A 12,630-nucleotide genomic window follows, 5' to 3' on the forward strand; every position below is an offset into this window, starting at 1 on the left:
GTATTAAGCTTAAATTCTCAAAAAATTTTTTCAACTATAGGAAACTATAGAAACAAGACTCAGTGGCTAGGTCTTTAGGATCTGTGAGTCAAGATTAAAAATTGAGGATTGTCGGGGCTGGAGAGATAGCACAGTAGGTAGGGCATTTGCCTTGCACGTGGCCGACCTGGGTTTGATTCCCAGCATCTCATATGGTCCCCTGAGCACCGCCAGGAGTGACTCCTGAGTGCAGAGCCAGAAGTAACCCCTGAGCATTGCCAGGTGTGACCCAAAAAGAAAAAAAAATGAGATTTGTCTATGTGCTAGGGATTGGGAGGGAGGAGACAGATGGAGGAGCTATAGTAAGTGAAAGAAGAGTTTTCAAGGCATTTATTAACTGTTTCAGACTCTTCAAACCAAACAGTAAGCATTATTCACTATTGTTTTGTACAGTGGATTTTCCTTCAGGTGTGTGGTAAAATCTATTTTAAGCTTGTATAAGGGTAAAGTGAGACTTCTGAAAAGATTAGAAGTGGTTTTATTTTCTTTATTACTATTATCTTTTGTCTTAGGGTCACAACTGGCGATGCTGAGGGCTTATCTCTGGCTCTGCATTTAGGAGTTACTCCTGGAAGTGCTCAGGGGTTTTATGGTGTGCAGCAGATTGAATTTCAGCAGCCTACAAAGTAAGCACCAAACCTGCAGTACTATTGTATTGCTCCTGCCCCTACAACTCTGACTTTTAAAAAAGTTCATCAGATAGGGGCCAGAGCTCTAGTACAGTGGATAGGGCTTTGCCTTGCATACTGCGGGCCCTGGTTTAATCCCCACATCCCATATGGTCCGCCTGCCGAGCTCACCAGGGTGTTCTCTGAGCACTGAGCAAGGAGTGCTCTGAGCACCACTGGGTGTGACTCCAAAACAAAAACAGCTAATTGGGTAATCATCCTGATATCATTTAGTCTTTCATTTATTTACTTATTTATTTGGTTTTGGACCATAGCTGGCAATGCTCAGGGCTTACTCCTGGCTCTGCACTCAGGAATTACTCCTGGTGGTGCTCAAGGAACCATATGCTACTCCAGGGATCAAACCTGGGTCAGCTATATGAAAGGCAAGCATCCCATCAGCAGTACTGTTTCTCTTTGCTTTATAGATCGTCTTTTGCAATGTCAGGGATCAAACCCCAAGACACACACATGCAAGGCAAGTGTCTATCACTGAGCGTGCTCTCTCTCTCTCTCTCTCTCTCTCTCTTTCTCCCCCTCCCACCCTGCCCCCTCTCACTCTCCACAACTTAAAAATTGTGTGAGACTCAAGGCTAGTAAAAGAACCACTGAGGCTCCATTTTGGAAAGCCTGATTTCATTTTGTGCCTTAGGGTCATGAGGTTACCACCTAGTAAGAAAAACATGCCAGACCCCAAGGGCATAGCATCTGACCAAGACAACAAGGATGATTCAAGTAAATATAACAAGATGTAATAAATGCTGTTTCGCTTCCTGCAAAAGCAGGAGCCTCACAGCAGAAGCACTGATCTCTTATTAGGGAGAACCACTTGCTGGTGCCCTGAGCACTTTCATAAGCACCTGCAAAATTTGTTTAGGCCACTGGGCCAACATGCTGGTGCCTAGTAAGTTCACACAAGCGCAGCAAAGCAAGCATTGTTACAGAAGTCAGAAAAAGCAGTTACAGGAGTACATAAGGCAGTCATCTTTAGCCATATCACTTTAGGACCCTCGTCCATTGTTCCTGTTTGCAATCCTTGAGTGGCTTTCGTGCCCTTGCGGTAGGTTACGGGTAGTTGGTGTACTTAGGTGTTAACAGTTAAATCACCTAAAAAATAAACTGAAAACCCAAACTCATTTCTCCCTTTTAGTCTCCCCCTTGTAGTGTGCAAGGCAAGGGCCCCAGGCACTATCCCTCTGGGCCTAAGACAAAATATTTTAAAATACATTGCCATACTGCTTCCCAAAGTAAATTCTAACACATTCACAAACTAGTCAGCAGAACACATAGAGACAGGGTGAACAAAGTGTCAGAAAAGGGTTATTTGGGGCCAACTAGTGGAAAGGATGAATGTAGTGAGCTGACTTAGGGTTTATTAATGAGGGCTAGCCTGATGATGAGAACCATTTGCTTGAAAACTCCGATTCTAAACCCATTTTGCCATCACGTCCCTGAGCCTCAGTTCCCTAACATTTGGTAGGCTTGGCTCCTATTTTATGTTTTACACTACCGCTGGAGCAAATCGATGAACAACGGGAAGACAGTGCTACAGAGCAGTGCTACACTATTTATTTCTTTATTTTATACGATTTTTAGAGAGAGCATTGTCTAGCCAATCCGAAACCAAGACAGCCGCTTCGCGAAACCGAGGGGACAGGCAGTGTGCTGAATCAGAGTCCGCGGAGAAACACCAAGGAATCACTCAGAGGCATTTCCGGCGGCGGAAGACAAAGGGTTGGAAGACTCCGGGAAAGCACTTCCGGGAAGGCACTTCCGGTTTCCTCAAGCTGCGCCTTTGACGTCGCTCTGCGACGAGTCCAAGCCCGGGGACGCCAACGCCGCGACTGCGCATGCTCCCCGCCGGCGCCAGGCGTGGCGGGTCTCGAGAGGGGGCGGGCCCGGCCCGCGACTTGTCTCGCTGTGACTGGGCCGGCGCGAGCGCGCGAGACTCGGGGGCGGTGTGGGGCGGGGCCAGGTTCGAGGAGGCGCTGCTGGTCTCCGCCGCGCGTGCCTGCGCTCGCGGGGCCGAGGTCGTCTCAGGTGAGGGGGTCGCCCCGGAAGTAGCTGTAGCTGCGGCCCCGGGGGCTCGAGTAGAGGCTTGCGGCGGAATTGATAAGGAGGCGCGGCCTCTCCCAGGTCCCTGCAGTTTATTCGCTTGCTCCCAAAAGCCATGGCTAAAGGCAGGGTCGCCGAGCGATCGCAGACGGAGCCACTCCATGCGAACCCCACCGGGGACAGGACTGCGGGGACGCGGGAGCCCACGGCGCTGGGGACTGACCACCTGAAGGGTAAGGGAGCGGGGCGCGGAGATGGAGTGTCCGGGAGGGGCTGCGGGGGGGAGGTGTCCTCGCTAGTCCGAGTTGGGCTGTGTTGAGGCAGGTGGTGGCCGGGGGGCCTGCTGGCAACCAGGGGCGAGAGCCCAGAGTGGAGGACCCCGGACCTAGACCGCTGCCCATCACAAGGCCGGACATCCAGTAGATGCGTCGTCAGTGTTTTTATTTTTATTTATTATTTCCCCCCCCCCCCCCCCCGTTGAACTCAGTAAAAGGAAGGAATGACATTGTCTTGTTGACACCTAGGAAGGTTGTAAGGTGGATAAGATTGACGCTCGGAAAAGTGGGTGGGGGGGGGAACTTGTGCTTTGCGTTTATTTTTACAAATAAGGAAACTGAGGCCCAGAGTGGCTGGGTGGTAGATACACAAGTTACAAAACCAGGCCACTTCCTTGTCAGCAGGAAAACTTGGGCTGGAGTGCCTACTCTTTAACTTATGACTTTGGACTTGTTATCTTTCAAAAAGCTCAGTGTCTCAAACTGTACCTTGGGATGATGATAATAGTCAAAGTATATGCCTAGATGGTTCGTAGGTTAGAGAAATAACCTATGTAAAGGATTTAGTGTAATGCTTGACTTATAGTGTGTACTTAGAAAAAGTAGATAAAGTGTACCTAGAAATGAAATACTTTGATTTCATTTTGATAGTTTTTTATTGCTTTTTATTGATAGAAATGATTAAGCTCTTTTAAGGCTATTAAAGCCCATAAACTTGAAGAAATCCTAACAAATGACCATTTAATTACTTGGCTCTTATTCTGATGTGTTCCACCACCAGTAAGAATGGGCGGTCTTTGAAGTGTATATAGCAATTTATGTTGATTACAGTCAACAGTTACTGCACACTTAAATATATATATGGATATAATATGTTTAACATTCAGTTTCAATACTTTTGGAATCAAACTTAATATATATTAAAATATGTCAAGCAGAAAAATAATCTTTTATTTTCAAATAGTTTAAAATACTTCCAGTCTAATTTGGTTTTTTTAAATTGAGGTATTTGAATAATTTTGCACCATGATAGAGCCACACAATTTAAAAAGCCCAGAATTGAATAAATCATTAAATCATTCACTTTTGGGGGCTTATTTTTCCTTTCATACATAAAAGGTCTCCTAAGCACCATCGGGGAAAATTATTGAGTACAAAGTACACCGGGGAAAATTATTGAGTACAAAGATGAGAGCAGCTCCTAAGCATCTTTGCGTGAGTGACCCATAAACAAAACAACAACAAAAAGAAATGATTTGCTATGCATCTGGGATATGGCAAATATCCCAGTGCACTTGCTCAAGTATCACAATGCACTTGTCCTGCACATATGAGGCTCTGGATTTGATCCCTGACATCTGTGTGTGTGTGTGTGTGTGTGTGGTGGGACTGGGGAGGTGGTTTTAAAAAGAAGAAATTATACTGGCTATGACAAAATGGTATCAAAATATACTGAGTTCAGTGGTTTTGTTTTGGGAATACACTAGCAGCATTCGGGGTGGTGCTCAGGGGACTGTATGTAGTGCTGGAGAATCAATCTAGGGGCAGCATCTTTTTTGGGGGGGGGTCATACCCAGTGATGCTTAGGGGTTGCTTCTGGCTCTGCACTCAGGAATTACTCCTGGCAGTGCTTGGGGTCCATATGGGATGCTGGGGATTAAACCTGGGTCGGCTGCTTGCAAGGTGAACACCCTACCAGCTATACTGTTGCTCAGGTCCCTGGGGTCAACACCTTAACTGGTATCTCTTCAATCCCTATAGGAAGGTTTTTTGGTTTGGGGGGCTTGGAGGGGAGAGTTGGGCCACACCCAGCATTGTTCAGAGCTTACCCCTGGCTCTGCGTTTTGGAATCACTCATGGTGTTCAGGGTCCTGTATGGGTGTGGGGATTGAGCCCCGCCAGCAGAGCAAGAAGTCTAACTGCTGTACTGTTGATCCTTACTTGGAGGTTTTTTTCTTTTCTTTTTTTTTTTAATTGGTTCTGCTTGTTCAGGATCCTCAGCTTGTAATTACTTCTTGTTTGTTTAGTTGTTTTGAACCATATCCAGCTGAGTGCCACTACCAGCTCTGTGCTTGAGGCTTGGGGGTCACTCCTGGTGGTGGTGCTGTTGGTGCTAGGGATGGCTGTATCCCTGTGGCTGAGCAGTCCCTGTATTATCTCCCTACCCTTCCCAGGATTTCTAGTTGGTTGTTTTTTTTTCCCTCTTTCTGTTTCTCCCTTTCTCTTCTTTTTTTTTTTATTCTTTCTGTTTTGGGGCCACACCCAGCAGTTCTCAGGGCTTACTCCTGGCTCTGTGTCAGAGATCACTTCTGTGGGGGGCTTTGGTTAGGAGGAACCTATGGGGTGCCGCTCTTGAACCCAGGTTGGCCTCAGGCAAGGCAGGCGCCCTGCTTGCTATTCTCTCTCTCCAGCAGGTAAGACCCTTTCTCTCTTTCTTCAATTAGTGTTAGAAATTCTCTTTCTGGGCAGAAGATTTTGTCAACCCAAACATGATATAGTTTGGCTTATTTGCTGCTGGTAATCAGTGATGATGTGATGGCATCCATAGTAACAACTTAGCAACAGTAAGGCAATAATACTGAAAGTGTAATTCTTGCATGATGAGGGCTAAGAGATGAGACAAACGTTAGAACCACCAGAGGCTTTTGACCTGAAACTGTAAGGATTCCTGGATCTGGTATTTTATTTTGTGTTCTGTGCCGTGATGAATCTTTTTTTACTGAGAAGTAATAGTAATTCCCCATTTTAACTTAAAAAGAATTCCTAGAACCATATTTTTCAGTATATGTATAGTTCATTACCATTTTCATCAGGGTGAAACAGTTTGATGGGTAATGGATAATTTTTAAAAAAACAAAAAAAATACCTCAGCAACATGCTTTTCATGTAGTAGGAGTGTAGTATTGGTCTTTGAAAAAAAATCTTTTTCAGTTCTTGAGATGTACCAGATTTTTTTTTTCTTTTTGTGTCACACCTGGCTGATGCTCAGGGGTTACTCCTGGCTTTGCACCCAGGAATTACTCCTGGCGCTGCTCAGGGGACCATATGGGATCTGGGAATCGAACCTGGGTCAGCCGCGTGCAAGGCAAACGCCCTACCCACTGTGCTATCACTCCAGCCCCGATAATTTTTTTTCTTAACTGAAACTTATTTAGAAAGATGTGAGGGGAGGCCAGAGTGATAATATAGTGGGTAGGTTGTTCGCCTGGGTTGTTTTTCTCTTTAGATTTTCCGACCTGGGTTTGATGCCCAGGTTCCCTGAGCACCCTGTGGTTCTTGAGTGCAGAGCCAGGAGTAACCCCTGAGAATCATATGGCCCCAAAACAAAACAAAACAAACAAAAAAAATATTGTGACATTCGAGAAAGGGATAAAGTACATGTCCGAGAGAGAACATAGGCTTCTCCAGAGTAGAAAAAGGCAAGCAAAGAAACATTGAGACAAGGGAGATTCATGTTCAAGGGAGAACATTGACTTGAGAGCATTGTTAAAATATTTTTGGTGGGACTGGAGCGATAGTACAGCCTTGCACGAGACCGACCTGGGTTCAATTCTAGCACCCCTGAGCACCGCAGGAGTAATTCCTGAGTGCAAAGCCTGGAGTAACCGCTGTGCATCGCCGGGTATGACCCAAAAACAAAAAAAAAAATAAATAATTTTTTTTTGGGTTTTTATGTTATACCCAGTGGTTTTCAGGGATCAGTTCTGGCGGGGCATGAGCCAGAAGTGGTGCCAAGAATGAAACCTGGGTTTGGTGTGTGCAGGGTGCAAGCCTACTGTACCTACTGTATTATCTCCCTGGCCCACATTATTATGGAATGCAATTTTTAAAAAAAAATCCTTAGATTTTAGATGTTTTAGATGCTGCCTTGTTAATTTGGTTCAGCAAGTATTCTTTGAGCATTTGCTAGGGGCAAAGTGCCTGGCCTAGCAGAAGAAGGCAGCTTTGATTATAGATAACTGGGCGCTAAGACTAAAATTGGCAACTGGACATTAAGATTTTAGAATGAGAAGCTGGGTCGATAATACATCAGGTAGGGCATTTGCCTTGCATGCAGCAGACCTGGATTTGATCTCCAGTACCCTATATGGTCCCCTGAACCCACCAGCAGTGATCTTTATGCACAGTCAAGAGTAAGTCTTGAGCACTGCTGGGTGTGGCCCCCAAAGCAAAGGGGGACAAAAAAGGTTTTAGAATTATTTTTTGATACCAAATTTAACCCAAATATTTTATATCATTTTTTTTCTTATAATCAATAGAAAATACAATTGAAATCCTTACTTAAAGGTATTTATTCTCCCTGTTACTAAAAACTGAAAAGTGAATTAGGGTTCATTGGCTTTAGTCTGAAGCCAGTGGCTTGATATTATAAGGATCAAATTTCTTTTACTTCTTGGCCAACCTTACCTTGAAATTTGTTCCCCTTAAGGTTAAGCTAAATCCTTCCTTGTTGAGTTTTAGAATCTCTTTTTTGGAATTATAAATAAAAGTGAAAATATTCACTGACTAGTCTGCTGCAGATCAAAAGGTTTATTCCTCAGTAGATCATTTCAGTGATTGATAGCTATTTATTTTAAATATTTTGGATCACACTCCCCAAGTGATCAGGGTATTATTCCTCGCTCTGCACTCAGGAATCAGTCCTGGAGGTGCTCAGGGGACCATCTGGGATGCTGGGGATTGAACCAAGGTAGACTGCATGCAAGGCAAGTTCCTTACCCACTATAGTATCATGCCGTTCCCCATTTTTAATTAGTTGGTTTATTTTTGCTTTGGGGACCCCACTAACTCAAAGCTTACTCTTGTTGGGGGTAGGGTGCAGTGTGAGGGGCCAAGGATTGAATCTGGGTTGGCCTCAAAGAAGGCAAACACCCTACCCATAGTAGTCTCTCTGGCCCCCATGATAGTTCTTGTAGGATAAGAAGTTTATTGTATGGACTTGAGAGATTGCTAAGAGGGCTGGAACTGATGCATACAATCCCAGCATCTTACAGTCACCAAGTGGCCCCCAAGTTCTAAGCCTCGAGTGGCCTTTGAGTGTAGCAATGTAGCACTGTCCTCCCGTTGTTCGCCGATTTGCTCAAACGGGCCCAGTAACATCTCCATTGTGAGACTTGTGTTTTTGGCATATCGAGTATACCATGGGTAGCTTTCCAGGCTCTGCCGAGCAGGCAGGATACTCTCAGTAGCTTGTCAGGCTCTCTGAGACAGGCGGAGGAATCGAACCCGGGTGACCTGGGTCGGCCACATGCAAGGCAAACACCCTACCCGCTGTGCTATCGCTCCAGCCCTTTGAGTGTGACTTTATTTCTGTTTTTTGAGGGGTCCTACACCCATCAGTGCTCAGGGGTTGTTCCTGGCTTTGCACTCAGGAGTTACTCCTGGAGATGCTCTGGGGATCATAAGGGATGCCAGGGATCGAACCTGGATAGGCCACATGCAAGGCAAACGCTCTACCTGCTATACTATTCTCCCGACCTCCTTGTATTCTGTATGTTTTCCATAGATATATGCTTGATAGTAAGTTAGGGTCGGTGGGCTGAAAGAAAAAGAGTTGCTAGGCATAATCTTAGTGAACTCTGAATTTTTGCTATTTTAGCTTTTGGGCCATACCTGGCTGTTCTGAGGACTTTTCTGGCTCTGTACTCAGGGATCAATTCTGGCAGGTTACCATCTGAGAGTGCTGGGCATTGAATCTGGGTTGGCTACATGATGGGCAAGCACTCTCTCCACTGTACGATCTCTCTAGCCCTGAGAATGTTTTGCACAAAATTGATAGTGCTGTTCTTTAGTGCTTTTTTCTTCTGTTATCTGTATACATGCTTTCTTTGTATATGTTGCAGTTTTTTGAAGGGAGTAGGGGTAAGCCACATCTGACTATGCTCAAGACCTACTTCTGGGTTGTGTGTTTTTAATGATTTTTTTTCTTTGTATTTTGTGGTTAGCTATTTAAGTTTGAAATTTTGAGCTGGGAAAATAACTTAATGGCTATGCTTTGCTTTCTGGAGGCCCATATTTGATCTTTAGCACCAGGTAGTTCTTTCAACAGTGTTGGGTGTGGCTTTGAAAGAAAAATAGAAATTTTATTTATTTATTTATTTCTTATTTTTGGGTCACACCTGGCGATACACAGGGGTTACTCCTGGCTCTGCACTCAGGAGTTACTCCTGGCGGTGCTCCAGGCACCATATGAGATGCTGGGAATCGAACTCCTGTTGGCTGCGTGCAAGGCAAACGCCCTACCTGCTGTGCTATCTCTCCAGTCCCCCAAAATAGAAATTTTAAAGCCTTGAAATAAAATTTACTCTAACAATTAGATTGTTGTAACCTATGCCCACACCCCCCCAAAAAAAAACCCTCAGGGCTGTGGGGTTGCAGTAGGGTGGGGGGTTGTCACACCTAGCAATGCTTTGGGGTTATTTCTGGCTCTGCACCCAGGAATTACTCCTGATGGTGATCGGGGGACTATATGGGATGCTATTGTAGTCTTCTGAGGCTTGCTAAAAGACTAGTGATGTATCATAGAACACTTGTGTGTGGCCTTTAGTATGATTCCTACTTTACCAAAAATAACAGAAAACTTCTGTTATCAAACTTCTTAGAGTTCCCATAAACTTAAATGTCCTCTACAGAGCTGTATCTTTTTTCTTCTTAGTGGGATCATGGAAGTGTAGAAAACATTAAATATTGAGAATTTGTGGACTAGAAGCTGTCTTTTTTTTGCTTTTTGGGTCACACCCAGCGATGCTCAGGGGTCATTCCTGGCTCTGCACTCAGGAATCACTCCTGGCGGTGCTTGGGGGACCATATGGGATGCCGGGCATTGAACCCAGGTCGGCTGCGTGCAAGGCAAACGCCCTACCCGCTGTGCTATCGCTCAGGCCCCTAAAAGCTGTCTTAAGAGTCATTCCTAAGATCTTACGGAAACAGGAAGATTTTACTTTTCAAAAGGTTTTGATGGGACTGGAGTTCAATAGGTAGAGCACTTAAGTTGGAAACAGGAAGATTTTACCTTTCAAAAGGTTTTGATAGGACTGGAGTTCAGTAGGTAGAGCACTTAACTTAAGTGCAGTTGACATGGGTCTGATCCCCAGCACCTCATGTGGTTTTCAAGCCCTGCCAGCAATGACCCCTAAACGCAGAGCCACGAGTTAGATCTGGTAATGCTGACTGTGGGCCTTCTCCCCCCAAAAAAGTGACTTTGAAGGGCTGGGAAATATAGTACAGGTGGTAAAGTGATGGCCTTGCATGCTACTGACCCAGGTTTGATCTCAGCACACCACATGTGGTCCCCTGAGCCTGCCAGGAGAGATCTCTAAGCACAGAGCCAGGTGTGAGCTCTGGACATTCCTGGGTATAACCCAGAAACAAACAACACACGCCCCACTCTCAAAAAAAGAAAGAAAAAGAAAGAAAGAAAGAAAGAAAGAAAGAAAGAAAGAAAGAAAGAAAGAAAAAATACAGAGTTACTACAGGGTTATTATGTTAAGATTTTTAAGAATGGATGTATGTATACATATACATAAAATGAAGTTAGAAAAGATGCTTTTATAGAGGGAATAATTGAAGATTCACTGTGTGTATCACTTTCCTCCCATTGTTCATCGATTTGCTCAAGTGGGCCCAGTAATGTCTCCATTGGAGACTTTTTGTTACTGTGTTTGGCATATCGAATACATCATGGGTAGCTTGCCAGGCTCTGCCGTGCGGGCGAGATACTCTTGGTTGCTTGCCGGGCTCTCCGAGAGGAATTGAAGATTCAGGGTATATAAAAATTGTTTTGAGAACAAACCTATAAGGAACTGTGTTGGTGTTTAATATAAATAGAAGAGGAAAGTTGTGGGGCTGAAGCAGTAGCACTGTAGGTAGGGCGTTTGCCTTGCACGTGGTTGGCCCGGGTTCGATTCCCAGCATCCCATATTGTCCCCCAAGCACCTCCAGGAGTAATTCCTGAGTGCAAGAGCCAGGAGTAGCCCGTGGGCATCGCCGGGTATGACCCCCTCCCCAAAAAAACCAAACCAAAAAAAAAAGAGGAAAGTTGTAAGGAAAGATAAGTTTAAGAGTGGTTTTTTTTTTCTTTTTCTTTGTTTTGAGGCCATACCCAGTGGTGCTCAAGGCTTACTCCCAGCTTTGTGCTCAGGGATCACCCTGCAATTTCTTTCTGGTCCATCTTGAGCAAATCTTGAGATAGACAATGAGGGGTCCACTCAGATGTGGAAGCAGGACCCAGGGAGATACCTCAAAGAACTGGAGTACATGTCTTACATGTGCTAGATCCCAATTTTGATCCCTGTGTGTCTCTGATGGTCCCCAGCATGGGGGTGAGTAGTCCCCAGACTCTCTGAGCACTGCCTGGGAGGTCCCAAACTAAAAAAAATGAGAAAGCATTATCTTTGGTTGAAGTTTCTCTCTCTCTCTCTCTCTCTCTCTCTCTCTCTCTCTCTCTGTCTGTCTGTCTGTCTGTCTTTCACTACACCCAGCAGTGCTTAAGGGTTACTCCTGGCTCTACATTCAGAGATCACTTCTGGCCATGACCCAGGGACCGTATGGGATGCTGGGGAATCAAACTCAAGGATCGGCCACATGCAAAGCAAATGCCTTACCTCCTATACTATTTCTCTAGTCTTGAGAGAGTAGGGCCTTTTAAAAAGTGCTCTGACGTCGTTATTGCTGGCCAATTGTAAAAGAGCATGTGGATTTGTTGTAGGTCAAGGGTACATGATGATTGTTTTCTTTGGCCCAGAAGAGGTTAGAGAAACAGGTTTCAGACAGATATTAGCAAACTGATGTGGGCAGCTCCCAATGCTAAATATCAGGTGTGTAATGTAACCAGAATGCAGCTCACATTTAGTTGTAGACTCATCATTAAAACAGGAACTTGACCTTTAATCTTTGTTTGGGATTCATTGTCTCTGAATTTATTAGGTTATCTTTGGTTTTGTTATTTGGGCCACACATAATGGTGCTCAAGGCTTATGTCTGCTCTGCTCTCAGGACTCGCTCCTGGCAGGGCTCAGGGGACCACACGGGGTGCCAGGGATCTAACCTGGGCTAACTGTATATGCAAGGCAAGTTCCCTGCCTGATGCACTATCACTCCAGTCCCCTCTAGATTTATTAGAATTATACTCAAGAAGGAATAAGTTGTAGCCAATGCATTGGAGTCACCAGTTTCTGTGATAAGAGAGAGCACTCCAAAATTAAATGTCGCTTCTTGGGGCTGGAGAGATAGCACAGCGGGTAAGGAGTTTGCCTTGCACGCGGCCGACCCGGGTTCGACTTCCAGAGTCCCATATGGTCCCCTGAGCACCGCCAGGAGTAACTCCTGAGTGCAGAGCCAGGAGTAAGCCCTGTGAATCGCTGGGTGTGACCCAAAAAGAAAAAAAAAATTAAATGTCACTTCTTAATGCATTTTTGCAGTTGTTTTCTTATGTTACTTTAAAACACAGCTTGCAAAATGTTTGCCTAATTTTAGAAACTGAAGAAAATAAGAATCAAGTTAAACCTGGAGGTTCATTTTGCTCAAGTGTCTATATGTTTCATCATCCAGCTGTAAGTCAACAATCAGAGCTGTGTACTTAAGGAATACTCAGG

At 44.9% G+C, this 12,630-nt stretch overlaps 1 protein-coding gene across 1 annotated transcript in view; it reads left to right on the plus strand.

The window, feature by feature from the left end:
- Positions 1–2,679: 2,679 nt before the first annotated feature.
- TMEM41B (transmembrane protein 41B) overlaps positions 2,680–12,630 on the plus strand; it is a 31,381-nt gene continuing 21,430 nt past the window's right edge. Inside the window, exon 1 of the mRNA XM_056116042.1 lies at positions 2,680–2,995. Coding sequence (XP_055972017.1) covers positions 2,878–2,995 — 118 coding nt within the window. The 5' untranslated portion in view covers positions 2,680–2,877. The remainder of the gene's footprint in view (positions 2,996–12,630) is intronic.

The sequence above is a fragment of the Sorex fumeus genome, unplaced genomic scaffold (genome assembly GCF_029834395.1).
Source record: "Sorex fumeus unplaced genomic scaffold, SorFum_2.1 ptg000030l, whole genome shotgun sequence".
Taxonomy (NCBI): domain Eukaryota; kingdom Metazoa; phylum Chordata; class Mammalia; order Eulipotyphla; family Soricidae; genus Sorex; species Sorex fumeus.